The sequence below is a fragment of the Pleurodeles waltl genome, chromosome 5, assembly GCF_031143425.1.
Source record: "Pleurodeles waltl isolate 20211129_DDA chromosome 5, aPleWal1.hap1.20221129, whole genome shotgun sequence".
NCBI classification, from domain to species: Eukaryota; Metazoa; Chordata; class Amphibia; order Caudata; family Salamandridae; genus Pleurodeles; species Pleurodeles waltl.
The window spans coordinates 182,990,268-183,010,366 of NC_090444.1; the positions used below are offsets into that span (position 1 = coordinate 182,990,268).

General features: G+C 43.3%; 1 protein-coding gene across 1 annotated transcript in view; it reads right to left on the reverse strand.

Annotated features, from left to right (window-relative positions):
• The window catches only part of RRP15 (ribosomal RNA processing 15 homolog), a 120,139-nt gene that overhangs the window by 49,329 nt on the left and 50,711 nt on the right, over nucleotides 1–20,099 (reverse strand). The window contains exon 4 of the mRNA XM_069233881.1: nucleotides 3,749–3,950. Within this exon, the coding sequence (XP_069089982.1) occupies nucleotides 3,749–3,950 (202 nt within the window). The remainder of the gene's footprint in view (nucleotides 1–3,748; nucleotides 3,951–20,099) is intronic.

Genomic DNA, 20,099 nt, shown 5'->3' on the forward strand with positions numbered 1-20,099 from the left:
GAAGGTCTGCTGCATAGGGCTGTCCTCTAACTCAATGGCACTTAACTTGTGGTCTCAGCACTATGAGGGTCTGCGAAGTCTACTCAGTCTGCATCTTCTTAGAAAATTAAATATTAACAGATTAATAAAGTGTATATAAATAAAGAAGCAAAATGTAAAAGTGATTTTTTTTTAAATGTTCTGTAAACGTTAAGGCATTTGAAATTAGAGGCTAAAAATGAAGGGCCTGATTTAAATATGGGTGGACGAGTTATTCCCATCACAATGGTGATGGATATCATGTCAGCCGAAATCTAAAACCTAAAGGGGCAGTTTTGACGGAGTAACCTGTCCACCAACATCTAAATGATGCCTTAAGTTAGTATCCTAGGATTGATTTGTGGGAGCAGTGCAAGTGCATCAAACAGAATGTAGTATGGATGATGAGTGGCCTTGATTAAATTTAGAAAAGCTCCAACGTTCTCATTAAAATTAACATTTTGATTTTTTTTCAGATTTGTTTTGGAATTAAATAGAAATATGTCATAACTTATTTATTTGTGTGATGGATGCTTGTTTCCAGATTTTTAGTGTATTGTTTTGCAGTTCTAACCATTGAGAACAGGCCTGGGTCCCTGGCCTCAAGTAATGATTCAGTGGGGGTCTTTGGATTCCAATGATAATTCAATGAGAGGCCCAGGGTTTTCCTAATGATTAAATGGGTGTTCAGAGAAGTCACAATGTTAAGAACCACTGCTCGAATTCATTTGCAGAGGGACTACAGATACAGCAAACAAGAAAGCAAGTGCTGGAAGTATTCTGTGAGACTTCTTGGCTGTTCAATGCTAGAGGCAATGCGTCTCGTGCTAGGTCTTTGTGCACGTAATTTTGAAGCAGATGTCCTTGCAAGAACACTGTCGAAAGCTGCTAGAGGCACATAATATCGACAAAAAACTGGACGGATTATTTAAGAAATATAATGCTATCAGTGATATAGCGCTGGAAGTATAAAACGTGCTGGAGAAACTAATTTTAAAGAGAAAATAATTATTTGTAGCTTCGAGTACGATCATAAGTCTTGGGCGAACAAGTATTCAACTAAACTACGGAGCCAATATACGGAAGCATTCGGACTTTCAACAGATCTGATTTTTATTCCAGATTTAAATCTTCCACAATGTTTTGTTATAGAGGAGTCCAAGATTTGAAGTAAAAAGAAGCCAGACGCTTTGAAAAAATGCTTATTTTCAGTTTTAAGTAATTGTAGCCGAGTTTTAACAACGTCAGACAATCTATTTCACTTTATGTTTACATGCCAATGTTATAACGATATGAAGAAAGCTCACTGATGCCCAGTCGGGGTGGAACAAAATGCGGATTAAGGACCGCTGGGGGGATATGGTATAGTTTTGGTTACTTTGAAGAACTGTTCAGATAGCTTTCATCAGTGGTATATTTCCAAGAGGTGCTATGAAACTCTGTGCTGATCGAGCTTACACTATTCTGCATCTTTTAGATTTTATGCGATTTGAAGAGGCGTTTTTTGGACTTTGTTCCGAGTAATATTTATCTCTCAAATGTGCTTTTAATGAAAGTTTTTTAAATTGTCCAGTGGGTCTAACAAACTATCTTCTGACTTCGCTATTATTGTCGGTCACCAGTCACCCATCCCCCGACTGATCATTTACATCTTTAGTTAGCCATGTTCAGAGGAAGTGAAATGATACTATACAAAGTAACAATGTACTACCCAAGATACTTATGACTGTTTTTGAAAGTTTTTTTTTTGGGACATCTTGTTTTGTAAAAGCAAAATTCGCGATTGTTCCGACAGACGATTTTAAAAGGCCCTCTGGACAGGGTACAGATTCGGAGGCAGCCACTGTCAAGACCACCTGTAGTCGGGCCAGGCCTTGGGCCGGGTGTAGCAGCCACCTTCTGTAGCCAAGTCTCGGGGTCATTATCGGCATCATATCCCGTATCCGACTGGAGGGCATATAAACGTAGAACACAAACCCGGTGTGCAATAATACATCTGCAAAAAGCGGGGGCCGAGCCAAGATCTGCCATATCTAGATTCATCTGTTTTAGTGGTGAGAACCTATTACTTGGTTCTGCAGTGCATCGATATTATTTAAGATTACAGAGTAAATTGTCTTTACCACTTTCAAGCTGCATGAGGTTACCCTTTACCTCATCGATGCTGTATTTTACTGCTGTTGCGGTCCTTCACCTCAAACACCATGGATAGGCTGGCGAACCTAGCAGACGTCACTGCAGCACAGAGGACTATGACAGTGTGACCATCAGCTGACAGACTGAATGCTCAAAGGATTAATTGTCAATTTAAAAAAATGAAAATTTTGAGAAAGTAGTGTCACGCTGCATTTCACCTCTCCCCTTTCTTTTCAGTGCAAAGCTCCTTTTTTTCTTTACCCTCCTCACTCTTGAAATAGGAGGCAGGAGTGTGAGGTTAACAGCTATATCCACATTTGGTGGAATTCAATTACATAATTTCTTCATCAAAATTATACAAGGTCACTGTCATCAAGTTAAACCAAATAATCTTGTGTTCTGAAATGAAGTTATCTTTCACACGCCCAAGAGCCGCTGACCAAAGTAGACGTGTGTTTATTATCCTGGCCCTTTACATGTAATACAGACATCAGTCCATTCATCTTCAAAACGCTGTCGAGCTGCAACTCGGCATCTAGGGTTTTCCCCTTCAAACTCTAGATATCAGCCATCTGAGGGAGTAAACCCACTCCGAGAAAGCTCCAAAGTCAAGAACCCTTGAAGCAAGCAGCCAGGTCATCGCATTAAGGGCCAGATGTAGGAAGGGTTTTACGACTCGCAAACGGCGAAAAACGCCGTGTGCGAGTGGCAAAAGCCTCTCCGCGATGCAGAAATGCATTTTGCGAGTCGGATCCGACTCGCAAAATGCATTTCCGACTCGCAAATAGGAAGGGGTGTTCCCTTCCCATTTGTGACTCGCAATGCTATGCAATTTCATTTGCGAACGCGAAAGCGGTCGCAAATGAAATCGCAGTTACCATCCACTTGCAGTGGATGGTAACCCAGTCGCAAACGGGAAGGGGTCCCCATGGTACCCCTTCCCGTTTGTGAATGGAAACAAATATTTTTCAGAGCAGGCAGTGGCCCAATGGACCACTGCCTACCCTGAAAAAAACAGAAACTAAAGATTTCGGTATTTTTTTCCAAGTGCAGCTCGTTTTCCTTTAACGAAAACGGGCTGCAGATGGAAAAAAACAACTGCTTTATTAAAATGCAGTCACGGACATGGTGGTCTGCTGTCTCCAGCAGGCCACCATCCCCGTGAGTGCCCATACTCGCAATGCGGTCACAAACTGCGACCCACCTCATTAACATTAATGAGGTGGGTCTTTGCGACCCCATTGCGAGTTGCAGGTGTCTGAGACACCTTTCTGCATAGCAAATTGCGACTTGCAATTTGCGAGTCGCGCGGACGCGCAAATTGCAAGTCGGAATTTTAAACCTACCTACATCTGACCCTTAGTTCTTCTGCAGAAGCAAATGCAGGGCCTGGATCTCGACCTGCAACAGGAACAGGATCAGACCGACAGAAAAACAGATCATAAGAGAACTGTATCCTAGGGCAGTATGTTTGGTAGAGTAGATACGCCACAGGGAAACTGCACCCAGACTATGAATGCCAGTTGTAGGTCGTGAAATGAAAGTACAGTGTGCAATTATCGATTGTTTTACATTTGTGCAATGAACACAATACCTTTTTGCTTTTGGGTGTCCTATTTTTGTCACTTTGGGCTGCTTTCGTCTCTTCTTGCCCTCTGAGAACATTTATAAAATCTTTTTTGGAGACAGACGCCATTAGCTTTGCTCGCTTCCTTTCGGAACTCCCCGCTTCCTTCACCTTCTCATCTATGTTGGTTTGATGCTTGCGGACCGCATTGAATAACTGCACAACACCTCTAAGAATAAACAGAAGCAACTGGTCAATTGCAGCCATTTACAATGCATAAAATGAAACTGAAAGGTAAGGCAGTCACATGAGAGGTGCGCTATATAACAGTAAAGCATGACAAAAAGCGGAAGTGAAAAATCACAAACCTCAGATTTATTGAAGTTGCAGAATTATTTTTCGTTCAAAGTCTTCCTGATGGCAGATACTGATGTTTACTGGCACTCACTATTATGTGTCCATATATAGTCCCTAGTGTAGTTGGAGGGTGCAGGAATAAATTAATGAATGAAATAGATTTATGCAGAGCTAAACAGCAGCTCCAAAAAGGAGCGTCCCGGGACTAAGTGATGGTAAGATGCAGCTAAAAGGATATACAGAATATGAACCAGCCTGCATTAGATCTCGCTGAAGAGGTGGGTATTCAGGAGGTTCTCAAATAAATTCTCTGAAGTGGTGGCATCCAATATGATCCGGTAACAGATTCCAGATCCTAGGAGCAAAAAAATTGCTGTGGTCTTTGTAATGTTTTTAATGTTAGGAATGCAAAGCAGGTTATGGTTGACAGAGCAGAGCTCTGCGAGGAAGATATATTTTGATTTTGTCACAGATCGACATAGAGTCTTTCAATTGAGTGGCCCTAAATGTCAGGGCCTTGAACTTTACTCTTTGCTCGATGGGAAGCCAGTGGAGTCTTTTTGAGCCATTCCAAATTGATTTTCTTTTAGGGATTTTCAGCAGCAGTCAGGCTGCCGAATTCTAAACTGGTTGTAGTCTGTTTAAGAATGCTTGGGGAGATCCCTACAGCAACACGCTGGCACAATCAAGTCCAGACATGAATTAGTGCATGAACAATGGTCTATCAAGTTTGCTCTGGTAAGAACTTGAGCCTTTATTACATTTTTCAGCAGAGAAAAACGGAATCCTGCAGTGGTATTAACAAAAGGCTTAAAGGGGAAGGCATTGTCTATCAGGATACCCAGGTTGTTAGCAGTAGTAGATAGTGCCAGAGTGAGTCCGATTTTCCCATTTCAGATGACCATAGGGGGAGTCAAATCATGTATGGATAAGGAGCCAAAAAAAAAAAAAAAAAACAGACAAACAACCTTTATGCATCCAACCTGCGACTGCAGATAGGTAACCCTGAAAGTTGGCTGAAACCGAGGCATTAAGATGTTTCAAGGCAAGCATCAACTCCCTGTCATCGGCATAGTACACCACTTTAAAACTCCAATCTTGAACAATAGCAGCAAGGGGAGCCAGACAGATATTAAATAGATTTGGCTTAATGCTGATCCCTGTGGCACACCACAGATGACCTCATGAAAGTCCAATGTAAAAGGAGGGAGGTAGACTGTTGCGGTTGGAGATAAAGGATTTATTACATTTCCACACAGTGCGAATGTTTCTAATTTTTGCAGCAGAAATGTCATGGGACTCAGTGTTGAAAGCCACTGATAAGTCGGGCAGAATTACGATGGGAGGGGACCACGAAGCCTCCTGAGGAGATCTGCGACTGCTTAAAAAATTAAATAAGATTAACAGATGAGGTCCCCAGCTTTCAGTACTGACTCAGTGGTGGGTCCCCGGATTCCAATAATGATTCAGTGGGGGTCCCCGGGATACAGTAATGATAACTTTGGGGTCCACAGAGGTCAAAAGGTTGGGAACCACTGTTCTAGATTGTGCTCTTTTTAAGAGATGAAGGACAAACGCCTCCTTCCAGCATGCAGGCAGTGAACCTGATTCAAGAGAAAGATTTAAAAGAGCGTTAATCTATGGATTCAATGCCTGAGATGCCTTTTTCAGAAGATAAAGGTGGGCACAAGTCAAGCGGCAAGCGGCAAGCGACAACAAGCAGTTAGGATCAGTCTCTCGGAGTCCTCCAGAGTCCTGGAAAAAATGCTGGATGGAGAAAAACGCAGACTGATAGCTGAGCAAAAAAGGTGCAAAGCCAAGGTGCTCATAGCACCACATATTTTTAAACTACAGGAACTCTGCAAAGTGCTAGGCTCCCACAGTTTATAAAAAAAAAAATGAGGATCAGGGGCCCACTGCAACAGCAGGAATCTGTTCGGGCTGCCTACAGCAAGCAGTGGACTAACACAGGTCAGCGCCTGCTGCGGTCCCCAACGTAGAGTCTCATTCAACCATCTCCACCATCCAAGCAATGTGTGTCAACAGTCTAAAACCTGCCCCCAGTCTCCACAGGAAAAACCACAGTCTGGCCCAACCCCAACCAGTGTAATATTGCTGGCCTGCACCGCCCTCTCACCCCTGCACTGTCTTTTGCAGATAAACTCCCTGGCACAGCACAAGAGTGATGGCAGGAAGGTACAGTCTCTTTGTACATTATTTCCTGCTCCAGGTCCCCCCATACATTGTATATCATTAAATGGTTATGGTGAGGCAGAGCTGTAGTTTTATTTACTGCACCTTATAATTCTTTAAAACTTTGGACAGATTCATGAAGGCTGAAATTATGAGATTTTGCCACCAACGCAAGCATAACAAGAAATAAGCATGCACCTGAACCATACTAGTTTTTTTAATTGTTTCACCAGATGAAAATGTGTGTCTTAAGCAACACAATGAAGTCAACTGTCTATCCAAATTGCCTCATTCAGGGAAACCATTTCTGGCTGCGTAAACAACACATAAAATTGGATTAACTAAATTTTTGCTGTGAATCTAAATTTTAATTTATTCTTGATCTTTCAGACTTCTAGCTAGTGGCACATGTTACACAAAAATTGGAATTTTCTCACACTCTTTATTAATTAACAAGAAATGCATAGCAAGAGCTCTACTGTACTGCAGCTGGTCCCTTTGATAAAGAAGCTCAAAAGGAAGGTGAAGGCATAGTTTGCAACCGTAATGGTGAGCGTTGGTAAATGGCATATGCCCAGTACTGCCAGTAAGCCAAAGTGGGCACCATAATGCCATAGAAATAAAAAAATGACCACCATTTTGATAGCTCAGCACTGTACTAGAGATACACACTTTCATACAGCGGGTGACCACAATAAATGAAAAATTATCATCATTCAGCTAGGATCAGCATGGTCCAACTTCTGCCAGACAACATATGCTAAGCATTACAACTGTTAAACCAGGGCTGGCAATTTAAAAGAAGTCGGCATCCTGACATAAATGCCAGCATGCTAACATAAATTATCACCATTACTCTAGCAATGGGAATTTTTGTCCTTTCAGCAACCTCCTAAACTAAGAGCGTGGCATTCGTGTTACAAGATGCCCCTCTGAAATGCACATCACTTTGATTCTATGTATGTTGCTCTCTCTCACATGTACCGGATTTATTTATGCATTCAGGTATACATCGACGGTTATGCTACTTAGAGCACGTATGCAACGGAACAATCCTTGGTAGCTAGCTGCCATTGACAGCAATGTTCCAATTATGTCACTAAAAAAAACAACCACTACTTTAATCAAATATGTATAGCTACAGACTTTAGTAAGTGCACTTGCACATTGATTTAGGACTGTAGTTGCCTATTTCTAAGCCCTGCCAACGGCTTGTTGACCAGGCTGTGCCCGAATTTGTTATTTTACCATAATAAGCTGATATAGATGAGATGCCTGACTAAGCTACAAGACACATGGCCTCCAAGTATATTTTCAGCCCACATATGAGCTCCCTACCAATGACCTTCTATGCAAAGTAGCCACAATATCACTTTTGATAAAGTCTTAAGCCCATAGATGGCAACGCTACCAGTAAGATTGTTGTGTAGCCATTTTAGCTATAATTGTACACGTTATTTTAGCAAACTAGGCTTGCCACTGTGCACTTTAACCTAGATATATTTTATTCAGCTTTGTTTTATTATTTTAACATTAGCCACATTTGTGGTCTTGTTTTATTTTTTCTAGCTAGCTGTTCTTAGCCTAGGTCAGCACTGCGTTTTTAAACAAGACATTTCTTTCACTCTGTGCTTTCTCAAGGCTGCAGTGAGATAGGTTGCTGGCAAAAGTGGTACGCTTTGTCTCCAATGTTCACAGAAACATACTCACTCTTGCATGGGGATCCTTTCTCGGAACATCAGATGTTTTATTACAAAAACACTAGTTTGACCCATGTACGTTAGAGGGAGATTTCAGCCAGATGATCAAGACTGTATGCTGATTACCGATTGCTTCGCTACAGCTGCTTATGTAGACTACAGCCCTCCTGCTGAGGTATGAGGGATGACGTCTTCCCAGGGGGAACCTGAAAGGCAGAATTAGAGCTTACCATGCTGTGCTCTAACATAGTTTAGGTAGGAACTATCCCTATAAACCTTAGTGACAAAATGGTAGAATTATTCTTGTGTTTTACTCTCCTTGTCACAATTTTAATCTTATTGTGTTTCATCGTCCTAGTTATTGCAATACATGCTTTATTATCCAAGATGCAGTTACTTCAATAAAACCTTATTGAACTTTACTCTGCCTCGGATTGTCCTTGCATATGTGAGACTAATGTAACTGAGAGAAACGGATAAAATCTGAGTGGCCACGATTCCCCTGAGGAGTCATGTATGTCATGCGCCCAGTTGCCCCAATCATCCCTGCTCTTGTGTGGAGATGAGGCACGGCTAGTTAGCCGGAACAAACCCGGATTATGACGACTGGTGTCACATGGTGCGGGATCACACTCAGTCCCCCGCAGTCCAGGTGATTCTGCTGCCCGAATCCACTAGTCTCATTAGGATAATGAGACCCCAAAAGACAAGATCTTATGGCCTTCTGAAAGGTAAGAAACATATTCCCTCAATTGCCCTAAAGTAGCTAATAATAGTCAAAGTTTCTAATATAAACATTTGTTAATGTCTTTTTTGGAAGTTTCCTCTACCATGTTACCCAACAGTATCCTAACTTTCAACTATAAATAGTTCTCATTGGTTTCCTTGCAAACAGTCTCAGCCTTGCTAACCAACAGCATCTAAGAGAGATTACCTTCCAGCTGTTGTGATATAAACATTCGGAAATTATCTTTGAAAGAATGAGGGATGCTAGGCAGATGAAGCGAGAAGGCTTTAGGATTGGGGTCTCCCAGGGCTATTCTGATGAGATAATGCTCATCAGAAAATGTTTTTAATCCCATCTTGTTTCAAAATTGCATGCACGGAAAATATACATATTTTCCATGAACCACAAGATTCCCATCTAATCCATCCAAAATGGATATGGGCAGATGCGGATTAACATGTCGACTGCCAACTTATTCTCGTTTCAGTTGTTAGCACATATTTTTTTTAGATATATGAAGATGTTGTTTCTCTTGGGTCCAGTGTTCAAGTATGTAACTTTTTTTATATAGCTATGATTACAGTATGAAAATAACCTATGCATTTATATAACACTACCACTGAATCCTGATAAGATCAGGTCTGTGTTGTCATTATTATGTAGATCAACTCAACTTCTCTAAGTATTTTGATTAGTCTGGAGATGGTTAGATTAGCATTGTCAAATCCATAGCGGGACATACAACTCCTCCTGGGTTAATTCTGCCCTTAAGAAGACGGATATGAATGATTAGTTACACATTCTTTGCCTAGCATTTTTATGACATTAGTAGTTTTGGCTTCATTTAAAGGACAAAATGCTCTTCTATGTGAGCTGGGCTGCACTGCGGATGTGCGAGATTCCATAGCTAGCCGTGCTGCAGATAGTTCAGGATTATAAACAGAATCTTGAAAACAGGATAAACTACTCTTTATTGTTTCCTGAGTTTCTGACAGAGTAGCACACATTCATTATGGTTAAATCTAGTGCAATAATACTATTACCTATAATGTGTAGGGTTGTTGAACATACCTACTTTTTGGAGGTGGGGGGGTTCTTGCTGTGGACACCACAGTCCTAAACAGAGTATGGACAAGAGCATAGGGAAGGATATCGATGGATGGCACAGGGTTACTGCTGCCCTTTTCTTTAGTTTTTTTTTTTTTTTTTTTTAATACTTGTTGTTCATGGTCTCATTTGTTGTACAAGGCTGTGTATTGATATGATTGGCTAGCGAACTTGGTATAAGGAAAGCATTATGTCAATCTATTCATAACCCCTACAGTACAAACGGAATTTCCTACCAATCACTAAGTTCATATTGATATTAATTAGGTAAGATTTGGTAAGGAGTTTCAACAAAACACTCAAACTTATGTGGTCCAACAGTGTTTTCAGAAGTATGAGATACAACTGATTTTTGCAAACGTATCTGTATACATTGAAAGGAAAATGTTACTTACCCAGTGCACATCTGTTCGTGGCACGTAGTGCTCTAGCTTCACATGCTTTGCACAAGTCCATCATCTATTGTTGTGTCCAGAGTGTTGCAAGTTGTTTTTATTCAAATAATATTTTCGAGTCACAAGAACGAGTGACTCCTCCTCTCAGTAATAGTGCACATGGGCATTAAGTCCTTTGTTAGATTGTTTTCCCGCAGACAGGGGAGGCAAGGAGTATATGTACAGAGTAAGAGAAAGAGATGTCCATGCAATGTATTTACATATACACAAAATGTATGTAAGAATACCACTACAACGGCCACAGGCTTCCGGGGAGGAGGGAGGGCACATGTTAATCTATAGCACTACATACAACGAACAGATGTCAACTGGGAAAGTGACATTCTCCATTCAATGGCATGTGAGGCTGTAGATACACATAGTTTGCATAGACTGTAAAGCGGTCCCCTCCAATAAAGCAGTGGATAGCCTGTAGGCGCTGGAGTGGCATGAAACAGTGTCCTAAGCACAGCTTGACCAACGTTAGCTTGTTGCCATGCCAAAACATCTACACAATAGTGTTTTGTAAATGTATGTGGTGCAGACCAAGTAGCAGCTTTGCAAATGTCAGGTATTGGAATGTTACCTAAATAATCCATAGAGGCACCCTTTTTTCTAGTGGAATGTGCCCTAGGAGTAATAGTAAACTGTCTTTTAGCTTTAAGATAAAAAGCTTGAATAAACTTGACTATCCATCTGGCTAAACCGTTTTTTTTTTTAAATGGGATTGCCTTTGTGAGGCATGGAGAACGCTACAAAAAGCTGTTTGGATTTCCTAAACGGTTTAGTTCTGTCAATTTAATACATAAGAGCTCTCTTAATGTCAAATGTGTGAAGATATACATCTCTCCCTCTCTCCCTCCCTTCCTCCCTTCCAAGTGAATCTGGTCATGGGAAAAAAAACATGCAACTCAATTGACTGATTAATATAAAATGGTGAAACTATTTTTGGAAGGAATTTTGGATTTGTCCTAAGAACTACTTTATGTTTATGTAACTGAAAGAATGGTTCTTCTAAAGTTAAAGCCTGAATTTCCCTTACACTCCTTAAAGAAGTGATACCTACCAAGAAGGCAACCTTCCATGACAGGAACTGCAAAGAACAAGAATGCATAGGCTCAATAGGTGGGTGGACCCATGAGTCTAGTGAGGACAACATTTAGGTTCCATGTTCGGACCTGGGTGGGATGACTCTTGAGACCTTCCATTAAGGCTTTAACTGTAATTCTGAATAAAGAGAGGTGTCTGTTTTGAAGGTAAGCAGCTATAGCTGCCAAATGAAGCGTAATAGATGAATATGCTAAGTTTGCTTTTGGTAAATGTAACAAAGTAACAAACAATGTCCTGAACTGAGGCTTAAAGTTGGTCAATGTGTTTAGGTTGACAGTAACAAACAAAACACTTTGAATTGCAGCATAACACTATCTAGTTGTAGGTTTCTGTGCTTCCATAAGAATTTTCAAACATTCATAGGGGAGATTCAAGTAGCCAAATTCTATGACCTCAGGAGCCATAATCGCAAGATTGAGTGCTTTGGGACATGGGTGTCTGATCTGAGTGACTGAGTAAGAAGGTCTGGCCTGCTTGGGAGTTTCTTGTGAGGAACCCCCAAAAGGTCCAGCAGGATTGTGAACCAAGGTTGACGTGCCCATGTGGGAGCTACAAGGATCATGTTAAGTCATGTTAGTCTCATTTTGTGAAGTAGAGACGGTATGAGTGGGAGACGTGGAAAAGCGTAAACAAATATTCCTGATCAATTAATCCATTGAGCGTTGCCCTTGGACAGAGCGTGGCTAACTAAGTGTGAAGTTTTGGCATTTTGGATTTTCTGCAGTGGCGCAGAGATCCATTTCTGGTGTCCCCCACCTTTGAAAGTATGAATTAAGTATTTTAGGGTGGAGTTCTAATTTGTGGACTTGTTGCTGCATCCTGCTGAGGTCTGCAAATTGGTTGGCCATCCTTAGGAGATACTCTGCCAGTAAGTGAATTGCCTATTTCCAATTTGTCTGAGCAAGTAGAGACAGCTGAGAAGACTGTGTCCCCCCCCGTTTCTGCAGATAACACATGGCTACCATGTTGTCTGTGTGGACTAGAACCATTTGTGGGAGAGTTGAGGTAGAAAAGCTTTAATTGCTAGAAAGACTGCCTGTAACTCCAAATAGTTGATGTGAGAAGTTTCTTGAACTGGATCACATAACCCTTAGATTGTGAGGTTGTTGAGATGTGCTCCCCAACCTGTCTGTGATGCATCAGTAGTCACAGTAATCTGAAGCAAAGGGTCTTGAAGGGGCTGCCCCTTGGATAGCTTGGTGGGATTCCACCACTGTACAGAGCATGGAGTCTGGCGGTCAAACAACACTAGATCCTGAAGATGACTCTGTGCCTAAAACCACTGACAAGATTGACACTGCATGTGTAGTCTGGCATGGCAATACATGACGGGATCACCCCTAATAACTGCATCACTGTTCTCACTGTGTAAGAGTGGTTTTGTTGTAGCTTTGAAAGGAAAGACTGAAAGGCTTGAATTCGAGCAGGGTTTGGCTATGCCAAAGCAGTATGAGTGATGAGGACTGCTCCAAAATAGGGTTGTGTCTGTAGAGTTTGGAGGTGGGATTTGAGAAAGTGGGTTGTGAACCCCAGATTGTGGAGAAGGTCTAATGTGGTTTGAGTATGACTCTGACAGTGTTGGGCGGTATTGTCTTTGAATAGCCAATCATTAAAGCAGGGGAATACATGTATGTGTTGTCCTCTGAGAAATGCTGCAGCTACAGCAAGACATTTTGTGAAGACTCTGGGAGCAGTTGTCACCCCAAATCGTAAGACCTTGAATTAATAGTGTTTCCCCGCAATGACAAATCTTCAATATTTAAGGTGTGCTGGGCGAATTGGAATGTGAATGTGAAAGTAGGCGTCCTTCAGATCTAGAGCAGTCATGAAGTCACCATGTTGTAATTGGGGAATGACATCTTGGAGAGTGACCATAAGGAAAAGCTAGGAGAGAATGTATAGATTGAGTGGTCTTAGAGCTACAATTGGCCTTAGCGACCCATCCTTCTTTGAATTAAGGAAGTATAGGGAATATACTCCTAGACCTTGTTGTGAGATGGGACATGGCTCTACAGCTCCTTTGAGAAGTAGGGATTGTACCTCTTCCTTTAGAAGAGCAAGATGGTCTTGTGAGGGAGAGGGCGGATATGCGGAAGGGTAGAAATGACTTCTAGACAGTAACCATGTTGGATAATCGATAAAACCCACTGGTCTGTGATAATACTGGACCATTGCTGGTAAAATTGCATTAATCTTCCCCCTCCTGGAGAGGTGCGAGCCTGTGGAAGGTGTAAATAGTCACTGGCATGTATTAGAGGTAGATCCTCTGGAGGTGGATGCCTTACCTTTGCACCTCTATATGATCCTCTAAAGGAACCTCTATGGTAGAAATGGGTGCCCTGCTTAGCTTGAGAGGTGTAGGTTTCATTAGATGAGGGTTTGAAACCTCTCCTGAATTGTTGGCGATAAAATTACCCCTTGGTGTTATAGCGAGAAGGGTCCCCATAGCCTTTGCTGTTTCTGAATCCTTTTAAGTTTCTCTATAGTGGTGTCCACCTCTAGGCCAAACAGATGTTCTTTGACAAAGGGCTATTTAGAACTGCACATGGGATTTCAGGTTTAAAACCTTAACATCTGAGCCAAGCATGTCTTCTAATAATGATGCTGATATTAATACCACGTGCAGCGGTATCAGCTGCATCAGTGGCACATCATATGGCACTATTTGAAATAGTTTGGCCATCAGACATTATTTCTTATCCCCTGTTGCAATGCTCCTCTGGGAGATACTGGAGGAGGTCTTCCATTTCAACCCAGTGAGCCCTACCATAGTGTGCCAGGAGTGCTTGTGAATTGGCAATGTGTCAATGATACGCTGCTTGTGCAGCTATTCGTTTTCCTGCTGCATCTAGTTTTTTCCTCTTTGTCAGGGGAGGTGCATCTCCAGTTGATGGACTATTAGCAAGTTTCCGCGACGTGCTAACAATAATAGTCAGGGGATATTTGTGACCAGATATATATAGGGTCTGTAGGGGCAGTTTTTAAAATAATTTTTGTCAACTCTTGGAGTAATGATTCTAAATCTAACAGCTCTTTAAAAGATTTCTGTGGCATGTCTGAGCATGCCTGGTAGCATGGGCAGTAGCGGACTTTCTTTATGGATGGTAGTGTGTCAAAAAGAAAATCTTCCTCAATTGGGTCAGAATGCATTTGTACATTATGATATGCAGCTGTCCTTGCTATGACCTGCTGATATGATGCTGGGTCTTCAGGACGTGAAGGACATGCAGGGTATAAATCTGGGTAATTTGGAATTGGTCATATGAATACCATGGGTTCATATCTTGTGGAATATCCCCAAATCATCTCAATGAGGTGATGGTGATCCTTGTGGTGATTGTGGCTCAATAACAGGTGGAGGAGATTGAGGAGGTAGTGGAGGAGTAAGAGAAAGGACAGGAGAGTGTTGGAGAAGGCAGAGGGTGAATTGGAGCCTTGTCCTTTTCTCTGTAGACTTTTTTTGTTTTGTTTTTTAGGTGGAGGAGCAGTGTCCAAAGTCTACTGAAAAGTCAGTTTCCTCTTAATTGGGACAAGAGGAGAAGCAATAATTTGTCCTGTCCCTAGTGAATATGGAGCTGGCGAAGGCGAACGTCCATTATATCAAGGACTGGCTCAATTGGTAACGCTGCTTTCAGAGAAAAATGTAAGTCTTTGGAAGGCAGGATTTTCGGTTCCGAAGCTTTCGGTGCAGAAGCCTTGTGCTGACTGGAAGTTGTCAGCTCCAAAGCGGATGTAGATGGCTTCTTGCTCAGAGCCGAAGGTCAGTGTCATGTTCACGGTTTGACTAGATACAGAGGTTTAATGCGACAGTGTTGAGCCAGAGGTCAATGCCAAAGATGTCTTAGTTTTGGCTATTTTTGGTGCAGAGCCCGAAGGTGGGGCATCCGAATGTAATTTTCAGATCCGACCATGGCCCAAAGGCAGTGTTGGACAGATGACCTGTTTTTGCGGTTTCTTAAGTTTTTGTATGGGAGGCCGAGGCTGATGTAATCACAGGTTGCGCCGAGGTGAGAGGCTGGCTATCGATGCCTCTTCGAGTGCTCTCTCTTCCTGCGTGTGTTCTTCCCCAAAGAGATCAGGAGTGTCGTCTGGTGTTTGACGCCATCTCCAAATGATGCGTTCTTCGTTCCCAGAGGGTCTTTTTTGATCAAAAAGAACGACAGGTGTTGCAAGTTTCTTTGCTGTGATCCGGGGACAAGCACAGGTTACACACCAGGTGTTGGTCAGTGTGTGGGAATTTTGAATAGTATCAAGGGCAAAACCGAAATGGAGTGCGTTCCATCAGCCCTGCATTTCCTGACACCAGGTGGAGTATTAGGCCCGAGGCGCGCGCTGGCGCCACGAAGGACGGTTAACCAACCCAGACGTAGAAATTTGGGTTGAGTGCATTAAATAAATAGTGAAAACGCAATCGAAATAGAATATCATAGCTGATAAAAAAAGACAAAAAAGAAGAGTTCAGAATAGACCAAGTCGAGGAATACCGGAGCAAGAGGAATACACGTCCAAACCAGACGGTGGAGAGAAAACTATCTAACAAAGAACTCGATGCCCATTAGCACTATCACCGAGAGGATTCGCGCGATCTAGTGACTTGAAAAGATTCTTCGAACAAAAACAGCTTGTAACACTCTGGACCCAACACTAGATGGCGGACTAATGCAAAGCATGCATATCTACAGCCACACATGCCATCGAACATACTATTACTAATTTCAAATGGTTTAAAATTCCCGGTTAAGAAGAGACAAATTGTGCTAGGTTAAAGGGCAATGTTACTTTGTTACATGAAGAACAAGTTACTTCCCTTCGGTAACGCTTTTTCTGGTGGATACACTGTACCTGTGGATTCCTTACTTTTTGAATACTCCCAATGCGCCAGCATTGGGTAACATTTTTTTTCTTTCTAGCTCTCCACGTCGAAGAGGACATCACAACGGTACGGCTCCGTCTGACATCATCGGAGCCATAAGACAACCTCGTCATTTTCACCCACTTTGTTCCGTGCCTTCGAGGCGAACGAGTGAACACCAACATCAGAAGCACAACTTGTGCAAGCTCAACTCAATCTATAGACCAAAATACATGGACTATAATATGTACGTACTTTGCAATATACATGTATAATATACATAAATAACTTCCTTCCTGGTCTATTCCAACAGGCAACGGGAAGGCGGGTGGGTCAGTGAGGAATGCGCAGGTAGATACTGTTCCCACCAGGAAAATCATTACCAAAAGGTAAGTGACTTGTTCTTCTGATGGATACACCTACCTGTGGATTCCTTACCTTTTGAATAGAGTCCAAAAGCATTCCAGCCCTCAGAGATGGGTGCATGTCTGCCTAAACCAAGAAATCCTAAAATACTGAACGGGCAAAATGGCCGTCCCTCCTCACTTGTGAGTCCAAACGGTAATGTTTTGTGAAAGTGTGGAGAAAAGCACAGGTTGCTGCCTTGCAAATGTTAACAACTGGTACACCTTTAGCTAAAGCAGATGTACTAGCCTAGCCTTAAGCTCTGAGCCCTAATGCCCTCAGGAGGATCTTTCTTTGCCGGTGCAGAACATATTTTAATGCAAAGAATGACCCACCTTGATAACATTCTTTTCTGGATGGCTTTGCCCTTCATTTTGCCCACATAACCAATAAACAGCTGATCGTCCATCTTAAATTAGCTCATTCTGTCCATGTAGAAGTTCAAAGCTCTCTTTGGATCCACATGATGCAGCTTTCCTCCTCCTTAGTTGGATAGGGAGGATGGTAAAAGGATGGAAGGGTGATAGACTGCCCTAAATGAAAAAGAGTCACTACCTTTGGCAGGAAAGCCGGACAGTTCTCAAAACCACCTTACTGGCATGGAAAGTAGTAAACGGTTCTGCACTCAGAGCTTGCAGCTCATTAACACGTCTAGCTGACAAAAAATGTTTTAAATGTGAGAAGCCTCAATGGGCAACTATGTAACGGTTCAAATGGTGTACGTTTAAACTGTATTTAAATCCCACTAAGGCATTATGAAAGGAGTGGGAGGAAACATTAGTCAAACACTTAAGAAACCTTAAAACTATACAGGACTTAAACAATTAAGTTTGGTTAGGTAAACAAATAAATGCCGACAGTGCAGAGAGATAGCACTTCACTGTAAACTGCACAACCTTGCTGTGCCTAGGAAAGGACAAATTGCAAAACATTGGATAAGTGGGCTTTTAAAGGATCCACATGCCTGTCCTCACACGATTTGACAAACTTGGCCCATCTACTAGCATAGACAGCCTTGGTGGCGTGTCGCCTGGCCAATAAAATAACATCCATCCCTTCAGTGAGAAGAGAAAAGAAAAGGAAATCAGGTTGCCCCGTTCAATCTCCAGGCATGTGGATGCAGGCTCTGGAGGTGTGTGTGTGGGGGAGGGGGAGGTTTAGAACCTGACCCTGCGACGGCGAGAGGAGGTCTGATCTATAAGGGAGACCGAGCAGAAGGCACAGACAAGAGTTGAAGAAGGTCGGTGTAACACACCCTTCTTGGCCAATTCAGAACTATCAATATGACTTGAGCCTGGTCTTGGCGAATCTTCTTCAGAACCCAAGGAATCAAGGGAATGGAGGAGACACATAAAGCAGCCGGTTGCTCCAACTCAGCTGAAACACATCCCCCAGTGTTCCCAGCATCATATACTGGAGGCTGCAGAACAACAGGCAGTGCCCATTCTCACAAATAGGTCTGTCTAATGCGTCCCGCATAAGTGGAAGACGTGAAGAACCACCTCCAGATGAAGTCACCCCTCGTGGTCGGCTGAAACGTGCCGGCTAAGACTGTCCGCATGCACGTTGAGAACTGCGGCCAAATGGTTTGCTACTATGGAAATCCAATGGTCCTCAACTGAGGACCAGTGTCGTAGAGCCTTTCTGCAGAGAAGATACGAACCAACTACTCCCTGTTTGTTGATGTCCCACATTGTGGTAGTGTTGTCTGTCAAGGCATGTACCGACTGACCGTGAACAGAAGGGAGGAAGGCCTTGAGAGCCAGACGTATTTCCTGCAACTCCAGCAGACTGATATGAAACATCAGTTTTTCTGGAGACCAAAGACCCTTGATCTCCAGATCCCCCAGATGAGCTCTCCACCCTTGAGTGGAAGCATCTGTGTAAGGAAATGCCGCCTTGGCATGGTTACCCCCTGACTTTTTGCCTTTGCTGATGCTATGTTTTGAATTGAAAGTGCGCTGAGGCCTGCTAACCAGGCCCCCAGCACCAGTGTTCTTTCCCTAACCTGTACTTTTGTTTTCACAATTGGCACACCCTGGCATCCAGGTAAGTCCCTTGTAACTGGTACCCCTGGTACCAAGGGCCCTGATGCCAGGGAAGGTCTCTAAGGGATGCAGCATGTCTTATGCCACCCTGGGGACCCCTCACTCAGCACAGACACACTGCTTGCCAGCTTGTGTGTGCTGGTGAGGACAAAACGAGTAAGTCGACATGGCACTCCCCTCAGGGTGCCTTGCCAACCTCACACTGCCTATGCAGTATAGATAAGTCACCCCTCTAGCAGGCCTTACAGCCCTAAGGCAGGGTGCACTATACCATAGGTGAGGGCACAAGTGCATGAGCACTGTGCCCCTACAGTGTCTAAGCAAAACCTTAGACATTGTAAGTGCAGGGTAGCCATAAGAGTATATGGTCTGGGAGTCTGTCAAACACGAACTCCACAGCACCATAATGGCTACACTGAAAACTGGGAAGTTTGGTATCAAACTTCTCAGCACAATAAATGCACACTGATGCCAGCGTACATTTTATTGCAACATACACCCCAGAGTGCACCTTAGAGGTGCCCCCTGAAACCTTAACCAACTACCCATGTAGGCGGACTGGTTTTGCAGCCTGCCACACTCGAGACATGTTGCTGGCCACATGGGGAGAGTGCCTTTGTCATTCTGTGGCTAGTAACAAAGCCTGTACTGGGTGGAGGTGCTTCACACCTCCCCCTGCAGGAACTGTAACACCTGGCGGTGAGCCTCAAAGGCTCACCCCCTTTGTTACAGCACCACAGGGCACTCCAGCTATTGGAGTTGCCCGCCCCCTCCGGCCACGGCCCCACTTTTGGCGGCAAGGCCGGAGGAGATAATGAGAATAACAAGGAGTCGTCACTGGCCAGTCAGGACAGCCCCTAAGGCAACCTGAGCTGAAGTGACTCTGACTTTTAGGAATCCTCCATCTTGCAGATGGAGGATCCCCCCAATAGGGATAGGAATGTGACCCCCCTCCCCTTGGGAGGAGGCACAAAGAGGGTGTACCCACCCTCAGGGCTAGTAGCCATTGGCTACTAACCCCCCAGACCTAAACACGCCCTAAAATTTAGTATTTAAGGGCTCCCCAGAACCTAGGAACTCAGATTCCTGCAACCTAAGAAGAAGAGGACTGCTAAGCTGAAAAACCCTGCAGAGAAGACGGAGACACCAACTGCTTTGGCCCCAGCTCTACCGGCCTGTCTCCCCACTTCTTAAGACACTGCTCCAGCGACGCTTTCCCCAGGGACCAGCGACCTCCGAATCCTCAGAGGACTGCCCTGCTCTAGAAGGACCAAGAAACTCCTGAGGACAGCGGCTCTGTTCACCCAAGACTGCAACTTTGTTTCAAAGGAGCAACTTTAAAACAACTGCGTTTCCCGCCAGAAGCGTGAGACTTGCTACTCTGCACCCGATGCCCCCGGCTCGACTTGTGGAGAAACAACACTTCAGGAAGGACTCCCCGGCGA